This window comes from Chlorocebus sabaeus, chromosome 20 (assembly GCF_047675955.1).
Source record: "Chlorocebus sabaeus isolate Y175 chromosome 20, mChlSab1.0.hap1, whole genome shotgun sequence".
Lineage (NCBI taxonomy): Eukaryota > Metazoa > Chordata > Mammalia > Primates > Cercopithecidae > Chlorocebus > Chlorocebus sabaeus.
Window position 1 is genome coordinate 13,562,923 of NC_132923.1, and position 19,760 is coordinate 13,582,682.

At 50.3% G+C, this 19,760-nt stretch overlaps 1 protein-coding gene across 2 annotated transcripts; it reads left to right on the forward strand.

Annotated features, from left to right (window-relative positions):
- Positions 1-4,889: 4,889 nt before the first annotated feature.
- SV2A (synaptic vesicle glycoprotein 2A) lies at positions 4,890-19,158 on the forward strand. 2 transcript variants are annotated; one of them, XM_073008421.1, is made up of 14 exons: positions 4,890-5,005; positions 8,570-8,594; positions 8,744-9,540; positions 10,812-10,992; positions 11,818-11,969; positions 12,089-12,222; positions 12,870-12,959; positions 13,189-13,299; positions 13,480-13,568; positions 14,258-14,422; positions 14,632-14,765; positions 15,601-15,807; positions 16,403-16,562; positions 17,280-19,158. In XM_073008421.1, exons 3-14 carry the CDS (start codon positions 8,919-8,921, stop codon positions 17,461-17,463), a joined length of 2,229 nt encoding a protein of 742 aa, XP_072864522.1. In that variant the 5' UTR covers positions 4,890-5,005; positions 8,570-8,594; positions 8,744-8,918; the 3' UTR covers positions 17,464-19,158. The 2 variants fall into 2 exon arrangements, with proteins under 2 accessions (XP_072864522.1, XP_072864523.1); XM_073008422.1 differs by lacking the exon at positions 8,570-8,594.
- The last annotated feature ends 602 nt before the right edge of the window (positions 19,159-19,760 follow it).

A 19,760-nucleotide genomic window follows, 5' to 3' on the forward strand; every position in this document is an offset into this window, starting at 1 on the left:
AACTCCGCCTCAAAAAAAAAAAAAAAAAAAAATGGGTAAACCAGCTACTCAGGAGGCTGAGGCAGGAGAATCACTTGAATCTGGGAGTTGGAGGCTGCGGTGAGCTGAGATCGCGCCATTGCATTCCAGCCTGGGCGATAGAGCGAGACTCCAACTCAAAAAAAAAAAAAAAAAGGGTAAACCAAACACTAATGGAAATTGATAACACTGGTGAGGGAGGGGATATTGAGGGAAGTTGGATTCAGTATACTGTGTTAATGTGTTTTTCATTTGGAACAATATAGATGTCTTACATAATACAAAACAAAGTTAAAATGAGTAAATGGAGACAGTAAATGTTCCATTTTGTTCTGTTCCTACAGATGTCTGTAAACAGTCATCTCATAAGGAGTTTGTATTTCAATTTTTTTCTCATTCACAGTCCTTCCAAACTTGATTTTCACATTTAATCTGAGTTTAAAGACTTTTCAGTAGACCAAATCCAATAACCTTTTTCTCCCCCATGTTCTTTGCCACATTGATTCTGTTAAGTCACCCCTTTCTTGATGTGCCCTCTGGCTTATGTAACCATGAACTTTACTAAATTCTAGGCAAGAAGTGAGCCTGGCCCTCTTGTTCTCTTCCATCATTCTCATTAACATTTTTATGGTACCTACAAAGGCTCTCTGTTGGTGGCAGCTAAGGATTCAAAGATAAGCAAGGCAGTTCTGCCACAACTGACACACAAGAGACTGTTAATGAAACAAAATATTTTGAGAGCAGGAAGAAAGTTACCTATTCTGGCATGAAAGTCCAGGAAAATGACCAGGCGCAGTGGCTCACGCCTATAATCCCAGCACTTTGGGAGGCTGAGGCGGGCAGACCACCTGAGGTCAGGAGTTCGAGACCAGCCTGGGCAACATGATGAAACTCCGTCTCTACTAAAAATACCAAAAATCAGCCAGGTGCAGTGGCGGGCGCCTGTAATCCTAGCTACTCAGGAGGCTGAGACAGGAGAATCGCTTGAATCCGGGAGGTGGAGGTTGCAGTGAGCTGAGATCAAGTCATTGCATTCCAGCCTGGGCAACGAGCGAAACTGTTCCCCACCTACCCTGTCAAAAAAATAAAAGTCCAGGAAAACTTCCTGGGAAAAAAAGTGTTACCTGCATTTAATCTTAAAGGAAGGATAGACCTTTCCCAGGCAAGGAGAAATTCATTCCAGGTGGATGGGATGTTTCTGAGGAGAAACAGATTGATAAATAGCATGGTGTATAATGCACTAGAGCTGTTTGGGATTGGAGGCAGGCTGAGGTCAGAGCCAGTTAGGGAGCTCCCAAAAACCATTTCTCAGCCCTTTTTCACATCATGGCAGGGAACCATTTGAAACAACATTGAGGTAAGGGGAGGCAGCTGCTTCAGCCTGGAGGCTATTGGCTCGGAAATTCTAGCTGCCCCAGTTTGATGTGCTTATTAGATGTTCGTGTGGTGATAATTGAATGGAGATTTTGAGTCAGGGCTTGATAGGAAGGTCTGGACTGCAGATATAAATGGGAATCATCTGCATATAGACAGTATTAAAGTCGGGACTGCCGGGGCCGGGCGTGGTGGCTGAAGCCTGTAATCCCAGCACTTTGGGAGGCCGAGACGGGTGGATCACGAGGTCAGGAGATCGAGACCATCCTGGCTAACACGGTGAAACCCCGTCTCTACTAAAAAAAATACAAAAAACTAGCTGGGCGAGGTGGCGGTCGCCTGTAGTCCCAGCTACTCGGGAGGCTGAGCCAGGAGAATGGCGTGAACCTGGGAGGCGGAGCTTGCAGTGAGCTGAGATCCTGCCACTGCACTCCAGCCTGGGCGACAGAGCGAGACTCATCTCAAAAAAAAAAAAGTGGGGACTGCCTGTGGTGAGCAAGAAGAGAGTAGAAGCCTTCCCGCCCCTGGGACTGAGCCCATAGGAACTCTAAAATTAAATGACCCCAGCAAAGGAGACTACAAAGAAGTGGTTGGTGGGATAGGGCACTGGCACCCAGGGGAAAATGATGAAGTCATCCCTCAGAACTTGAAAATACATACAGTCATCTGCGTATTCTCAAGGGATTGGTTCCAGGACCCTCCACAGATAATCAAAATTCACAAATGCTCAAATCTCTTATATAAAATGGCACATTTGCATATAACCTAGGCACATCCTCCAGTGTGTTTTAAATCATATCTAGATTACTTGTGATACCTACTGCAGTGTAAATACTATGCGAGTAGTTATTATACTGTATTGTTTAGGAAATAAATGTTAAGAGGAGAATGTCTATACATGTTCAGTACAAATGCAACCATCATAGGCTTAACTACATTTTCCATCCACAGTTGGTTGAATCCATGGATGCCAAACCCATGGATACGGAGGGCTGATGGTATAAGCTTTCACTCTTAAGAGTACAAGATTTCTATTTTAGCAAATAAGGTATCAGTGGAGAGTAGGCAAAGTAAACTTAAAGGGAAGAAACGACTCCCTGCCAGCAGGACTTGGCTATAACCTAATTGAAAATGTTAACACATTTAAATAAAGAATGTTGTCAGCCTAGCTGTGTGTGGTGGCTAATGCCTGTAATCCCAGCACTTTGGGAGGCAGAGGTGAGTGGATCACTCAAAGTCGGGAGTTCGAGACCAGCCTGGCCAACATGGGGAAACCCTGTCTCCATTAAAAATACAAAAGTTAGCGGGGCGTGGTGGCTCACGCCTGTAATCCCAGCCCTTTGGGAGGCCGAGGTGGGCGGATCACAAGGTCAGGAGATCAAGACCATCCTGGGTAACACAGTGAAACCTGTCTCTACTAAAAATACAAAAAATTAGCCGGGCGTGGTGGTGGGTGCCTGTAGTCCCAGCTACTGGGTAGGCTGAGGCAGGAGAATGGCGTGAACCCGGGAGGTGGAGCTTGCAGTGAGTCGAGATCGCACCACTGCACTCTAGCCTGGGTGACGGAGAAAGACTATCTCAAAAAAAAAAAAAAAAAAAAAAAAAAAAAAAAAGTTAGCTGGGTGTGGTGGCACGTGCTTATAGACCTAGTTGCTTGGGAAGCTGAGGCAGGGGAATCACTTGAACCCGGGAGGCGGAGGTTACAGTGAGCTGAGATGGTGCCACTGCACTCCAACCTGGGTGACAGAGTGAGATTCCATCTCAAAAAAAAAAAAAAGAATATGTGTTAACCTGAAGCGGGGTCAGCAATGAAAGCCTAGTAAAGGGAGAGTTCCTGAGGCCAGTCCAAGCACCATCCTGGAAAGCCATCAGATTCAGAGTAGTCCAGGAGTGCTGGCAAGGCTGCCCATAGCAAAGAGGTGGGGGTAGAAGATTATTGCCAAGAAGAGTTTTCTGAACCCATTGGCATGGCTCCTTATTGCAGATGGCCAGATGCCATTAAAGATACAAATCCTCCAGTAATGTCATTGTGCATTTATACATTGACATTATGATTCTGATTTGGCTTCGGGGAGAGAATATACTAGACATGTAGATAGGAGTTTTCAGTCTGAGTAACAGTTAAATATTTATGATAAATTAATATTTATGTATTATGGCTTTATATTTCAGAAGACTGTGAACTTTGTTGGCATGAATGATTGTTTCCAAGATCTAGCTTTGGAGTCTGCAAAGCCCAGGCCCATGTCCCTGTCAGATGTAAATTCAACCTGTCAAATGTTACCTGTGTGGTCTCTTTGGACATAGCCTGTCAGCTTTCTCCATGTATGTATCTCAGCATTCTGAAGCCTCCACATTTAGTAAGGTAGAATCACATGCTATTAGATCTGAGAGGAGCCTGATGCAGCATCTAGTACAAGCCCCCCTTTTCCAGATGAGAAACCTGAAGTTCACAGATGTGGAGAACTTGACCAAGAATTGACAGCTTGTTAGCAGTGAGAACCCAGGTCCAAACCCATGTCAGTGCTGTCCAGAAGGTCCTGATCTTATCTGACATAGGCACATTCAGGATGTATTTTCCCCAGTCACCGCATTTCCTCTCACTCCTTCGGCAGGGATGGTTATCAAATGTCACCAAGTGGCATGTCTTGGATCTTTGAATCCAGATTACTGGTGCAGGAGCAAAGGAAAGATGAAAGGAAAAGCTGAAACCAATTTACTTCTTCCTGTCTGGGAAGGACAAGTGTGTGGAGGGGAGGGAGGTTGAGGAGAGTAAGAGAAAATGGAGAAGGGTATTGAGAGGGATCCTTTTTGAGTCATTGGAGCAAATTAATGGAAGGGGATCTGTCCAGTTGGTCAGGTCTGTAAAAATCCCTCAGCTTCCCCAATACTTCTGCTACCACCAACTGAATGGACAGGATGAGGAGGTCTGCACTGTAAGTAAGTAACCTGGACTGTTTTTTGAGGAAAGAGATGGAAGGAATCCGAGGTCTCTGACTTTGGCAGTTCAGGATAGAAACCACACCTTGTTATCTCTGCTTTCTCTAAAATGTCCAGGTAAACTTGGAGTAGGAGCACTCTGGATTTGGGAGACTGTTGTGAAAAAGGAATTTGAGAGCAGTGGAGAAGGCAAGGGAGGTGTTTTGAAGGCAGCAAAAGCCCCTGAAATTATTGAGTCCTGCCATACTGAGACTGGGGTGCTAAGGAAGGGGCTGCCACATTCCCCATCTCCCTGTCTTCCCACTAGTCTTCCTAACATCACTGTTTTTTTTTCTTTAGTTCCTTTTATCTTTTACTAGGAAGGGCCTGGGAAGGGCTGTGTGCCATTTCCAGCTGTTCTTGTGACAACCCCCGGCCCTTTCATGATTTCTCCCCGTGCCCTGACTCCCTCCCCATCCTTTTTTCTCTCCCCCACCCCACCAATGGTCTCTCCCGATGCTCAGTGGCGCGGGGTGGGGGTGGGGGGGGCGGCGGAGGCGGGGCTGGAGTGGGGGGGGGTGCAGGTCTGCATTGCCGCTTCCCTGGTACCCGGAGCAGTCGCCGCTGCCGCCTCCGCCCGCGGCCGGGACCCCCGTCGTCGCCTGGGACTCCTTACCCGGGAAACCCAGTCCAGGTGAGACCCCTCTCTCAGTCGCTCACCTCCACCCCGCCTCTGGCAGAAGCATCTTTGCCTTGCCTTGCAGCCATTTTATCCTCCGATGCTTTGCTTATAGGGAGGGTGACGATCCCCTCTCTAGGGGTGAGGGGGGTTGGTTGGTTGGTGGTGGTTTGAGGATGGACATTTATTTCAGTTGTGGTCTTCAGGACACACACACACACACACGCATATGTATAATATTGGTGAATGGGGAGGAGGGGTGTTTTTCTCTACCTTAACCAAGTCCCCACTATCCCCTTCGGAGATTAACGGGGTGGTGGGGTTGTGAGGTGGGTGGAGTTCCCTCAAACTCCTATCCCCTCCTCACCTTGACGTCCCCCCACCCCCAGGATGAATGATAAATGACCTTGGCTGGGGCTGGAGAATGGATGCTGCCTCAGTGTGCTCGCCTGGACTTGGGTGGGTGGGGTGGGGGGAGCAGGGGAAGAAGGGCAGGTGAAGGATGGAGGGAAGGGGAGTGAAGAATGGACATACTGGGGAGACAGAAATGGAGAGCGGCCAGGTGTTGGGGGCATGGATGGCGGGGGCTGGCGGCGGTTGCTCCAGGGTTGGGGGAAGGGGTGTTGAGTGAAGGTGGGCACTTGTCTAGCAGCAGGACCAAGGGTGGAGGAGGTGCTCAGAGCAGGGATTTAGTCAGTTTTGGGGGCTTTTCCCTTATTCCGGAGCTGAGGCAAGATGGGGTGGGGGGGGGTCCCTGCAAATGCTGATAGGGGCGGTCTCTAAGTCTGTGCGTGCGGAGGTCTCTCCCTGCGTCCCCCTCTCTGCCTCTCCGTATTCCTCAGTGTGCACTCTCAGCTGACACCCTCATTTTTATCCCTCAGAACTGTGGGTGCTCCCATCTTCCTAACCGTGGGTAGGATGTGGGGAGGGGAGGCACAGCCTTGATGGTCCTGGGCGGGGGCTGAGGTTCAATGATCCCGCTGTCATGGGGAAGGGGTGCTCCCGCACCTCCCACATTCTACCCCTGCCCCCGCGCATGTTTTGATAAGTGATTGCTTTTTAATGACCTTGTCACCTGAGCTAGGAAGGCCTGGGGATCTGGGTGGCCCCCAAAGTCAGGGGCTTTGACTGGGAGGAGGGTGGGGGGTTCTGGACCCTCCTCTGATCCAGGGCTGGATGAGCTGTTCTGAAAGGAAGCATTTGCTCTGGAGTCCCCTGCCTGTCTCCACCCTCTGCAGAAAATCTCCTGGGCACATTTTTTCCTGTCAGGTGAAGTCAGCCAGCCTAGGACCTTGTAACCCTGAACCTTGTCTCCTTTAACCTCCACTTCTCCAAGTCTTGTCTCTCTCCCCCAGGCTTAGCCACCCTGTGCTGTTTTTGGGGCTAAAAATAGCACCACTTCCTCACCAGCTCAAAGAATTTGTCTTCTTTCTCTCTCTCCTGACCTCCTGGGCTTGCTGGCCCTGAGGGAGCTGACTGCTGAGCCCTCATATCCTGCTGCGGTTGTGGAAGGGTTCTCTGCCCTACGTGCCCCTCTCAGGGGGAAATAGGGTCAACAAACAGAGAGTATGGCTCCTGGTGGGTCCTGCCTCCTTCAGGGCTGGAGGGGAGATCCTGGTTAGGAAAGAGAGGAAAGCTAGCAAATTGCCATGCGCTGAGGGGATTCCACAGTTCCAGCGCTTTCATGGGGGATGGTTGGGCCCTGAACAATGAAGAAAAGGTGACATAGGGGTCACTGCTTCTGGTCACCGTGGTCCACTGCTTACATCTGTCCTGAGGGGGTAAGGCCCTGCTTGCCAGTGCTTCTTTCTGAACCACATAGCATTGCTTACCCTCTTGTACCAGGGTGTGTGTGTGTGTGTGTGTGTGTGTGACATTTAATGAAGGCTCTGGATGGGTGGGAGCACTGGAGATTTTTGGGGGGATGATTTCTGATCAGAATCTAGGCCTGCTTCCTCTCCTCCTATGAAGGAAGGGGGGCTATCCCATGCCTTCCTCTGGAGAACGTCTTTTTTGGGGGAACACCCAAACCCCCTTTATTCTACATCCACCTCCTACGCAATGCGGTGTTTGTGGACTCCTTCTTCCTTGACTCCTGGAGGAGGAGTGGAAAGGATTAAGGGGGATTAGGAAGGGAGGCCCTGGAGGGATGGGACGCAACTATAGGCCTTAGAACCTCATGTTGGAAATGCATTTGACAGTCATTTCCATTCTCACCCCCATCCGTGGAAAGGGGACCCATCTCTGACATTCTGAAGCAAGGTGGCAGTGGACAGTCATCACCTCTTTCTTAGCTTTCCATCTTTCCTCCACTTTACTTGGGTTCCAGGTCCCCCTTTTCTGGGTCTCCCCTTGTTTTTCTGGAGGTAGTTAATGTGGGCCCAGCTGCTGGAATTAGTTGAAACACAGACAGGGGGTCTTGGGACTCTGTTTGCAAGGATGCTGGGCAACAGCATCTAAGTATGACCCCGCTGTTGTCCCTTGCTGCTTCTTGCTTCTTTCCCACTTTTCAACATCATAGGAAGGAAGAAAACTAACATAGAGCATGTACTGTGAGATTACATTCTCACATCAACTCCAAGAAACAGTCTCCCAATGTAATTATCCCCAATTAAAGTATATGGACTCTGAGGCTTAGGGAGGTTAACTAGCCTGACCGAGATCAGTTAGTAAGTGGCAGAGTTGGGATTTCAACTTAGGTCACCCCTAATGGTCATGTGCTTTGCCCTGAACCAGCATTCTCCTTGCCAGTGTCCCTTCCTGCTGCTCACCCTAAAGTGCATCCAAGACGGCTTTCGTTTGGGGACCTTATGAGGTAGTATAGGGCATTTCACTATATTACTGTCACCACAAAAATAATAGTTAATATTTATTCATCATTTTTAAGTGCCAGCTGACTTACGTTAAGGAGCACAGATATATCATTCAACCCTTACTTTCCCCTTTTAAAATAAGAAGAAACTGAGGCTTGGTCCCTTAGCTAGCAATTGCCAAAACAGGAAGTCAAACCCATGTCTTTGTGACTCTGGAAGCTGAGCTTTTACCCATTAGACTATGTTGAGAGAAAATCCCTCCTTGTTGAAGCCTGTAAACATGGGACCTGAAGGAAGGACAGTGGAAGCCCCTGCCTTCAGATGCTATCAGTGGAGGGAAGGCCACAGGTTAGAGGGCTTGTCCTCTTACACATCCTTCTCAACTCCATCCCCAGTAAGAAACCCAGGCAAGACTAAAGAAGGGAATTCTGGTTTCTCATATTTCCTGTTCAGTTCTTTGCAGATTGGTGATAAAGCAAGGGCTAGGCTGGGCTCAGGGGTTAGGAGAAGGGCTCAGAGTAGGTGACTATGACTTTGGAGCAAATTCCATAGGCCAGGCCTCCAAGGTCAAAGTAAGGGGACTTCTGTGCGCGTGACCTGGTTAGCCCAGATAGCCATCCCTTTTTGGTGTGTGGATGGGAGCCCAAAGCGAGAAGACCATCTCTGCACTACATGGTCCAGATGGGGCTCTGGGTTGAGAAGCTTTATATTGGCCTTCTTCACCACCTTAGGACTCACAACTTCCTTTTGCTGTTATTTTTTCCAGGTCTCCAGAGGCTTGTGGAAGAGAAGTAGGCGACCCTTCCTGAGTTATCCTGGCTTAGCCTCCCAATCTGGCTCCCCTTCCCCTTCCCATTCCCCTGCTCCTCCTGTCCCTTCGCCATCCACCCAACTGAACTGGGTATAGGTCAAAGTTCCTCTCCTTCCTTTTCTCTCCTAGGCACTCATTGGCTAGGACCTGTTTGCTCTTTTTTTGTGTGCCCAAAGATACTGGAACACACTTCATCTAAGTAACTGTGGGGAGGGGTCTTTTTGACTCTACAAGTCCTTGAACAAAAAGCTGAAAAAGAAGCAGGAAGTGGAGAAGACCCGGTGAAGTGCCTCAGGGCCCCATCATGGAAGAGGGCTTCCGAGACCGGGCAGCTTTCATCCGTGGGGCCAAAGACATTGCTAAGGAAGTCAAGAAACATGCGGCCAAGAAGGTGGTGAAGGGCCTGGACAGAGTCCAGGACGAATATTCCCGAAGATCCTACTCCCGCTTTGAGGAGGAGGAGGATGATGACGACTTCCCTGCCCCCAGTGATAGCTATTACCGAGGAGAAGGGACCCAGGATGAGGAGGAAGGCGGTGCGTCCAGTGATGCTACTGAGGGCCATGACGAGGATGATGAGATCTACGAAGGGGAATATCAGGGCATACCCCGGGCAGAGTCTGGGGGCAAAGGCGAGCGGATGGCAGATGGGGCGCCCCTGGCTGGAGTAAGGGGGGGCTTGAGCGATGGGGAGGGTCCCCCTGGGGGCCGGGGGGAGGCACAACGACGGAAAGAACGAGAAGAACTGGCCCAACAGTATGAAGCTATCTTACGGGAGTGTGGCCACGGCCGCTTCCAGTGGACACTGTATTTTGTGCTTGGTCTGGCGCTGATGGCTGATGGTGTGGAGGTCTTTGTGGTGGGCTTCGTGCTGCCCAGCGCTGAGAAAGACATGTGCCTGTCCGACTCCAACAAAGGCATGCTAGGTAAGACATGGGGGGCTCCAGCCCTATCCCCTCAAACTCTGGAAACCTCCTTGCTCCTGGAAATTGCTCTTGTCCTTACCACTGGGTTCCCTAGGGCCCTGCATCCAAGATGTTCCCGGAGGGCTCAGGGCTCCTCTGCACACTCTTCCCTCACACACTCCCTCTTCTTGGCCTTGGGTCAGAGTGAAGTTGAATGTGAAACAGGGACTTGCAGGAGGGCAGTTGGACTGGGGCTTGGGCCAGTGGTTGGGTGGTGGTCTGCTTTATTCTGCAGGAGGTGGCTGTGGTAGGATGGTCCTTACCATTTAACGTTTCTTCATAGCTTTGCCTCTGGTTATCTTATTCCATTTCACTGATTGGGAAACAAGAAGCCAGTATCCAAACTCCTTGGTATAAATGGGGAGAGTCAGTTTGGGGTGGTTGGGGGAGGGGGAGGGTCCTGGATCTTCTGCCAGAGAAGCTGTTTAGACTTTCTCTCACTCAGACGGGAGTTTCCAGGGGACAGAATGTACTGTTTGATGACCTTTCCTGACAGGGACTCTGAGGAGGAACCCCCTAGACTCACAGAGAAAGAATCGAGGCCTTACTGTGCCACCAAATTGCCATGGGGTCTTGGACAGGTCTCTTCTTCCTGGGGCTTGGTTTGGACATGAGGAAATGCAAAGTTTGGAGTAGATGATTTTAAAGATTAATTCCAGCTTTGGTTTTATGAAGGAAGTGAAAAACAGGAGAGTTTTTGGACCAGAAATATTGAGACTGGGAGGAATAAAGCATGGATTTTGTGTGGGGGATTTCCTGGGAAGATGAAAGGAATTGGAGCCCCTTTCCCCAGGAACAAATGAGAGCTCTCTTGCTGCTTCGAGGGATCAAAGCAGGGAGAATAGAGATGACCCTGGGATGGTCTGGGATCCTAGGCACACCCATTCCTCCTTCAAAGTGAGCCAGGGGTAAGGGTGTCACTGTGTGTATGTGTGTGTGTGTGTGTGTGTGTGTGTGTGTGTGTCTCACAGTGAGAAATGAGACAGACCGAAGACAGTGGAGAGTTGTAGGTTCTCCCATATCTTTATTCCTGCCTTTGAACGCCTGGCCTGCAGAGATGACCTTCTATCTTTGCTCACACCATTCATTTTCTCTCACTTGCTCTAATCTCTGGGTAGACTTAGCTTCTAGAAGTTCTTCAGATCCTTCAGCTCCCTCAGTGCTCATCTCCTGGGAGAATTGAGGTGTGTCTTCTCACACCCCCTCTGCCTCTGTTTTCCTCCTCCTTCCAGGCCTCATTGTCTACCTGGGCATGATGGTGGGAGCCTTCCTCTGGGGAGGTCTGGCTGACCGGCTGGGTCGGAGGCAATGTCTGCTCATCTCGCTCTCAGTCAACAGCGTCTTCGCCTTCTTCTCATCTTTTGTCCAGGGTTACGGCACTTTCCTCTTCTGCCGCCTCCTTTCTGGGGTTGGGTGAGTGTCCACTTCCTAAGCCCCTTGAGGCCAGTACTGTGTCTTGGTCACTGTTGCATCTTTAGGGCCCAGCACAGTGCCAGGCACACCAAATGCACCTTAAATCTGTGTGAGTTGAATGGATGAATGAGTTCCTTTCTCCCCCAACCATCTTCAGGCCAGCTCCTCCCTGCCCAGGACCTGTCTACTACAGTCCAGAGTGCTATTCCATGTCGGCCCACTCCTGAGTCCTCCATGCCACTTCTAGTTCCATTTTTGAGCCTGCCTCCACGAAGAGGCCTACTGGGCCTCAGCCCCACCCCTGGACTCCTGTGGACCCAGAGTTACCCCCTACCAGAGTCTACACATTTCCTGCATTCCACAACAAACCTTGCTAACACCCACGCCCGCCAGAACCCTGATGTGTTGCCCACACTGCCCCTTCACTTCTGCAAGCACGGCAGGCGCGCTAACTCTGCCTCAACTCCAAGCTCCTTTCTGGCTGTTCCCATAACATCTGCCCTTGGAGGCTTTTGGCTTGTCTTTTTTCTCTGGAGATTTATTTTCTTTTCTGCAATTACCTTCCCTCCCTTCCAACTCTGTAAGTCATTTTCAAGATTTAAGATTTGCTCTTTCCTTTTCCCTGAGACTCGCTTGCCTGTTTCCCATGGTCCCAAGGATGGGTGCTTGATGGCTGGCCCACAGGGGAGCTTGTAGGGCTTTTTGTGTGAGATGGAATCTCTTCAAAAGCCTGGAAGACAAAAGGGGCTCAGGGTCCAGAGCAGTGGGGCAGGGGATCAGGACTATGGCCATTTGCTAATGCTGAATTACTGAAATGTGCTCCAGGATTGGAGGGTCCATCCCCATTGTCTTCTCCTATTTCTCCGAGTTTCTGGCCCAGGAGAAAAGAGGGGAGCATCTGAGCTGGCTCTGCATGTTTTGGATGATTGGTGGTGTGTACGCAGCTGCTATGGCCTGGGCCATCATCCCCCACTATGGTGAGCAGCGCCCCTGAATCCACCTCATGTTATCTCCCTCCTCCCTCTTCTGTGCTCCCTGTGGTGGGTTCCCTTAGCCTCTGGCCTCTCTGCTGATGCTGTCACTCTCTCCCTGCCAGGGTGGAGTTTTCAGATGGGTTCTGCCTACCAGTTCCACAGCTGGAGGGTCTTCGTCCTCGTCTGCGCCTTTCCTTCTGTGTTTGCCATTGGGGCTCTGACCACACAGCCTGAAAGTCCCCGTTTCTTCCTAGAGGTGATGGAGCTGAGCTGTGTGGGGTGGGGTGGGGTGCAGGCTGTGGAGTGTGGAGAGCAGAAGGGGCTCCTGTGTTCAAACACCCACTGGGGTTTGATTTGATCCTGTTCAGCTGCGGGCCTTCCTCACAGCGTCCATTCTCTGGGGGACTTTATCTTGTATCTTTTGCCTTGGAATGTATCCCTGAGGGGTTCTTGGGTGGAGAAACCAGGGGACCTCTTCACCCTTGGATGACTTAAGATTTTGCAGGGAAGGGCCTTGGCCCTGTCCTGAATTTACAGCTCAAGAGACATTCCCACCCCCTACACCTTCCCCTCCTAACCCCAGCAGGATTAGGTCTTTGACTACATGCTTGCCCATCATTTCCCTTACCTTTGGTTGCCTGTGCTTGCCTTTTTCCCCTGGACAACACTCCCCACCCCCAACCTGCAGCTCTTGCCCAAGTCTGGTTGTCTTGCTATACCTCAGCTTGGGGCTCTTTCAGAGTGGGCAATGCATGCTCATAGGTCAGGGCTTGGTGGTGGGATTGAGGGCCGGGAACCATTTAGTGTCCTGTGACTACAGAAGCCAGGTGGGAGAGAGGGGATCTATAACTCTGGGTCAGGTAGGGGCTGACTTGGATGTGGGGATTGTGTCTTTGGCTCTAGAATGGGAAGCATGATGAGGCCTGGATGGTGCTGAAGCAGGTCCATGATACCAACATGCGAGCCAAGGGACATCCTGAGCGCGTGTTCTCAGTAAGCCACAGCCCTCCCGACTCAGACCTCTGCGCCCTGCAGCCCCAGCCCCTTCCTGGCCCCTCTCTGAGTACCCCTGACCTCAGACCACACTCTACCATAAGGAGATTTTCAGGGTATCATATCCACCCCCTGCTTCCCATTTTGCTAATGCAGGGGAAACTGAGGCACCTGGTGGAGGGTGGGAAACACAGGATGTGTGACTGCCCACCCCTTCTCTTGACCCCAGGTAACCCACATTAAGACGATCCATCAGGAGGATGAACTGATTGAGATCCAGTCGGACACAGGGACCTGGTACCAGCGCTGGGGTGTCCGGGCCTTGAGCCTAGGGGGGCAGGTAATGGCTGACGGGGTGGTAGAGAGAAGGGAGTGGGGGAAGTGGAGAAGAAGGCAGGACTGAAGTCCATGTGTGTGGGTGATGGGTGAGCTGAAGGGAGGTGGGAGGGCAGAAAAGTGGGGATCTATGGGTGCTAGAATTTAGTATAGCCAAGGTCTAACTTTGTCTGGTCCCCTGTAGGTTTGGGGGAATTTTCTCTCCTGTTTTGGTCCCGAATATCGACGCATCACTCTGATGATGATGGGTGTGTGGTTCACCATGTCATTCAGGTGAGAAGATGGGTGGGCTGGGTGGTATGTGGTGGTTGTGGTGGTGTGTGAGCTGGGAGAGAGGTGGGGAGAATGGAGATGCAGGGGACAAGTGATGAGGGAAGGTGCCATGCAGACCGCCTCTGCTCCTGCAGCCAGCTCCTCTACTTCACTAGTTCACTCAACAAACTTGTACTGTAGGCTGATCAGGATTCCGTTTCTATTCTGTGCTGGGATGAAACAGACATGGTCCCAGGTCCTCCTGGAGTTTATGTTTTGGTCAAGAAGCGGGACAAAACTTGCTAGGAAGCAGGGTGATGAGAGAAGGGTGGGGAAAGGGTGATGGGAGGACTTGGACTGGGGTGGGGACCTAAGTCCTAAAGGACGAATGGGAGTCAGACAGGGAGTGGGAGTGGCTGGGGTGGAGAAGAGTGTTTTTGGCAGAGGGAAAAGCAAATGCTCGGGAGGTAAGAAAACGTTTAGTGGCTGCTGTGTGAGACCCTGAAGTCCCCAGGAGCACAGCAACTGGTGAAGGGAGGAGCAGGGAGAAGTTGGTGAGGCTGGAGAGCAGCAAGGTACTAACAGAGGTTGACTCCATTTCTCCCTCGTTCTGGAGAGGATACGCATTTCCATTTTCTCCTCTGCCTCATTCTAATCTCTGAGCCCTGTCTGAAGCCTGTTGTCTGTTTCCATTGTCCTTGACTCTTCAGCTACTATGGCCTGACCGTCTGGTTTCCTGACATGATCCGCCATCTCCAGGCAGTGGACTACGCATCCCGTACCAAAGTGTTCCCCGGGGAGCGCGTAGAGCATGTGACTTTTAACTTCACCTTGGAGAATCAGATCCACCGAGGCGGGCAGTACTTCAATGACAAGTATGTGGGGACCTTTAAACTTCACTTTTTCCCTGTTCCTGCTACCTCTTGTCTTTTTTATGAGTCTCAGGGTTCAAGACAAGACATTTGGGGGCAAACACTTGAGGTTTCTCCTCAATGTCCAGCTCCCCATTCATTCACTAAAGAGTGAGTCTTGGAGGGGGCATGAGGATGAGGGGGGAGTGTCTTTCATCATCCTGGCCTTACAGGTTCATTGGGCTGCGTCTGAAGTCAGTGTCCTTTGAGGATTCCCTGTTTGAAGAGTGTTATTTCGAGGATGTCACATCTAGCAACACGTTTTTCCGCAACTGCACATTCATCAACACTGTGTTCTATAACACTGGTAAGGCAGGGTGGCTGGTGGGTGTCAGACCAAAGGGTTGGGTAGACCTCTATGAGAAGGAACCTTTTTCATTCACTATCTTGGTGTTCTCAAGCTGAGATCCCTGGACCCCTGCAGGAAGGTGGTAGAGGGGCCTGACGGCTACCACCAATAATTTTGAAAATCTAATGGATGTTGGACATTTTCCTGTAATAGAATATCTGACAAAAACATCAAGTTTACTTGCCTTTGGCTGAAATTATAGCTCAGTGAGGCAAAATTAATGCACCTTTGAAGAAGGTAAAATCATCCAAAATAGCGTTCTTGGGAAAAACAAAAACAATAAAAGGGGTATTTGGTGGGGATCATTGCATGAATCCACTCTTTTTTAATAGTGATTCTCAAACTTCAGTATATGCACATGAAATGCTGGTTTTGTGAGCTAGACTGAAGTTTCCCACCTCATACTGGGTGAGCTTTTCCCATCTTGCAGGAAAACAACAATGGATAGGACTTTTTATTTTAAATGTTTTTCTCAGAAAAATTTCCTAAGTCCACAGCATTGCTACTGCCTATAGTCAGCTAGCACGGACAGAAAGAATGAATAAGCAGCTAAGACTATTAATGGGAGAACTTGGACAAAGTCACACTGTTGGACAGATGATGGTCATTTTCTGCTCTAAAGATCCCTAGTTCCCATGGTGATATTATTTGATGTTTTGCAATTAGCACTGTGAATAATTTTGAGAGCCCCTCCTACTAACTTCCATACATGCAGAGCCCCGAGCCATAAGCCGTAGCAGCCTCCCTCTCCCATCTGCTATGACTGTCTGCTTATCTTGGCCTTTGCCCACAGACCTGTTTGAGTACAAGTTTGTGAATAGCCGTCTGGTAAACAGCACATTCCTGCACAACAAGGAGGGCTGCCCGCTAGACGTGACAGGGACGGGTGAAGGTGCCTACATGGTATACTTTGTGAGCTTCCTGGGGACACTGGCAGTGCTTCCTGGGAATATCGTGTCGGCCCTGCTCATGGACAAGATCGGCAGGCTCAGAATGCTTGGTAAGGGGGAGAGGCTGAGTCAGATCTGATAGTAGGGGCCAGGGGCTGCGGGAGGCAGGCAACAGGCTTCTCACCTTGGGCTGTGGAAGAGATTGGTCAGAGAGTTCCTCTCTCTCATGTTTTCTGTTTAGGGGGTGCTAAGGATGGGGTGGGGACTGGCACAGAAGCTTCTCTGGGGGTAAAGGAGGTAAGCAGAATTGCAAGTGGTTAGGGCACAGGCTTTGAGGTTATGAGTTTTGAATCTTAGCTCCACCACCTATCTCTGGCCTCTGGCAAGTTACCTCTGTAAGCCTGGTTGTTTCCTCTGCAAAATGGAGGTGATAATAGTACCTGTGTCGTAGGGTTGATGTGCTAGATCAATGCATGTAAAGCATCAATTGGCTTGGCCCATGACTGGCATTGAATAAATGATGGTTACTGATATTATTAATTATAAGAGAGGTTGAGGAGGAGTGAAAAGCCTTCCTTTTGGATACCTTGGGAACAAGTCTCATCCTGGGCTATCTGAAAGCCACCTGATGGGACAGGGCGGGCTGTGGGTAGGTTTCACTGTGGCCAGGCTCATGCTGTTCTCTCCTCTCCTGGCTCCATCCAGCTGGCTCCAGCGTGATGTCCTGTGTCTCCTGCTTCTTCCTGTCTTTTGGGAATAGTGAGTCAGCCATGATCGCTCTGCTCTGCCTTTTTGGTGGGGTCAGCATTGCATCCTGGAATGCACTGGACGTGTTGACTGTTGAACTCTACCCCTCAGACAAGAGGTAGTTGGAATGTGGTGGGGGCAGGGCAGTGGATTCAGGGGAGGGGTGGGGTGAGGAAGGAGGGCTGAATGGGAAGAGCATCCTTAGGGGTGAAGGAAGATACATTTCCATTTTCTCCTCTAAAATCTGGTAGCTTTGGACGGGCGCAGTGACTCACGCCTGTCTGTAATCCCAGTGCTTTGAGATGCCGAGGCAGGCGGATCACCTGAGGTCAGGAGTTTGATACCAGCCTGGCCAACATGGTGAAACCCTGTCTGTACTAAAAATACAAAAAGTTAGCCGGGTACCTGTAATTCCAGCTACTCGGGAAGCTAAGGCAGGAGAATGGCGTGAACCCGGGAGGCGGAGCTCGCAGTGAGCCGAGATCACGCCACTGCACTCCAGCCTGGGCAACAGAGCGAGACTCTGTCTCAAAAAAAAAAAAAAAAAAAAAAAAAAAAAAAAAAAAAAGAAAAAGAGAAAAGAAAAATCTGGTAGCTTTTGTATCTACTCCTCGAAGTCTTAACTGTTAACCTCAATTTTTGGTCTCCTTTCCCCTTGTCTCTTAATTTATCTACATTCCTGGCGTACATCCTTTACCTCTCTGATCTCTCCAACCTTCTGTCTCGCTCTTGGACACTGCCTGCATCTTCCTGGCCTTCACTTCCCTGCCCTCCACTCTTCCTTTGCCTCCTTCCTGTACCTTGCGCCATGCTGCACTGGGGGACTCCTGAGCAGGACCACAGCTTTCGGCTTCCTGAATGCCCTGTGTAAGCTGGCAGCTGTGCTGGGGATCAGCATCTTCACGTCCTTCGTGGGAATCACCAAGGCTGCCCCCATCCTCTTTGCCTCAGCTGCCCTTGCCCTTGGCAGCTCTCTGGCCCTGAAGCTGCCTGAGACCCGGGGGCAGGTGCTGCAGTGAAGGGATCTCTAGGGCTTTGGGATTGGCAGGCACACTGTGAGACCAACAACTCTTTCCTTCCCCTCCCTGCCCTGCCATCCTGACTTCCAGAGCCCTCACTCCCCCTTCCCTGTGTTTGGTGTCTTAGCTGTGTGTGTGTGTGAGTGTGCATGTGTGTGACCCCCGTGGGCAGGGACTACAGGGAAGGCTCCTTCATCCCAGTTTTGAGATGAAGCTGTACTCCCCACTTCCCACTACCTTGACTTTGCACAAGAGAAGGCTGAGCCCCATCCTTCTCTCCCTGTTAGAGAGGGGCCCTTGCTTCCCTGTTCCAGGGGTTCCAGAATAGGCTTCCTGCCTTCCCCATCATTCCCTCTGCCTAGGCCCTGGTGAAACCACAGGTATGCAATTATGATGGGGGCTGGGACTCTGGTGTAGACCATGGACCAAAAGAACTTCTGAGTCTGAAGGGTGGGCCTCGGGTGCCCTCTCACACCTCCTGTGGGATGCTGAGGGAGAAGCAATAAACCTCAGCCCTCTGGCCTCCACTTCCCTCTCAATTTGGGCTGCAAATATGAAGCCTAAATTGTATGAAATTAGCTTTCCGATTCTTATTTATTAATAGATTAAGTTCTGAGGCAGCTCTGCAGGACTGTGTGTGAATGTGTGTGTATACTTATATATGTGTGTGCATGTGCCATGGGGCGGGGGGTATCACTATACTGTCCTCAAATATAAGCCAAGGGTTAATTTCAGCGGACGCACACACAACCCTGCCTCCCATAGTCCCTCCCCTAATCTGGTTTCTGTGTTGAGCCTGGGATGGAGGAGCCCTAGGCCAGCCAGGGATAAGAGACCCACAGTCTCGGGAGATCTGAGGGCATCTGACAAGGCTCATCTGCTTCCCTCCTTAAGAAGCACAGGCCTCCTCTGGAGTGAGAGGCTCCACCCACTACAGCACAGGTGGGAACAGCACAGCTGCCCTCCCATACCCCCGACCTGTCCCCTCACAGGCAGGGGAGCAGGGGAGGGAAAGAAACCAGGCATCTGGTCAAACCAGCAGATCAAAAAGCACAAGGAGCTGGGGCAGAGGCAAGAAGCAGGGGCCCTTCTGGCAGCTCCTCTGAGTGGGGAGAGGTTGGGCAGTGAGTGAGGGACCCCTAACGCAGGGACTAGAAGCCTCAGTTTCCCCATTTTACGCTTCCACACAATAGCCTCTGTAGGTTAGGCTGCTCCGTCCCACCCTACTCTGTGTGGCTGCTTTCTTTGGTGCCCTCCCCTCACCCCACTGTAGCTGTGATGTGTTGTAGTTTTTAGATGTTTGTAAAATGTTTAAAAAAAGTTAAAAGGAAAAAAGTGAAAATAACAAAAAAGAAAATCAAAATTCACTTTGTCATGCTGCGTCCGGTACCCCAACCCTGTGGTCACTCCCCTCATTTTGTAACACTGTACCAGGTGATGACTGTTTAACTCTTTGGTGTCTGTGCTCAAAAGACTGCCTTTTCCTCCAGTGCCCAGTGTATGAGTGTGTGCCCTGTGCCCTTGTCCCTCACTCCTCACATGCTGGACGTAGCCCTCTTCCTTGCACCCCTGGGAGGGACCCATCTATCTCCCTTGCTCTCCTGGGGAACCCTAAACCCAACTCTGTTGATGTGAAAAATGCAATGAAAAATATTGATGAAAAATAAAACGGAAACAAATCCTCAAAATACAAAATGGCTATACCTGCTTCTGTGACTCTCCACCTACATCCAATTCTCCTAACAGCCTTGGAGGGTAAAATGGTGAGATGGAAAAACAGCTTTCCAAACTGAAGGTCAGAAGAACATGGTGTACCAGATTTATATCCTAAATTGGCCTCTCTACCTTGATCTTTCCCCTACAGATGGAAGGCCCTCTAAGTCTCCCAGATTTGAAAACTTTGGGAGTAACATTTCATAAGAATAGAACCAACTTTCCCCTAAATCTTCTGTTATGCTTTTTAAAAATACAGACTCCAGACTCCACTCTTGACTTGTTGAATCAGAACCCTTTTTTTTTCTTGGTTTGGAAGGATGGGGACCTTGAATCTCCTTTTTCTGAGACAGAGTCTCGCTTTGTTGCTCAGGCTGGAGTGCAATGGTGTGATCTCGGCTCACTGCAACCTCCGCCTCCCGGGTTCAAGCGATTCTCCTGCCTCAGCTTCCTAAGTGGCTGGCGCCTGCCACCACACCCGGCTAATTTTTGTAGAGATGGGGCCAGGATGGTCTCGAACTCCTGACCTCAGGTGATCCACCCACCATGGCCTCCCAAAGTGCTGGGATTACAAGTGTGAGCCA

Bases quoted from the DNA above. Each gene is read 5' to 3' on its own strand.
- SV2A (XM_073008421.1), top strand. From the start codon at position 8,919: ATGGAAGAGGGCTTCCGAGACCGGGCAGCTTTCATCCGTGGGGCCAAA. The intron at 13,300-13,479 runs GTAATGGCTGAC...GGTCCCCTGTAG, and splicing joins CCTTGAGCCTAGGGGGGCAG to GTTTGGGGGAATTTTCTCTC. The intron at 14,766-15,600 runs GTAAGGCAGGGT...CTTTGCCCACAG, and splicing joins CACTGTGTTCTATAACACTG to ACCTGTTTGAGTACAAGTTT.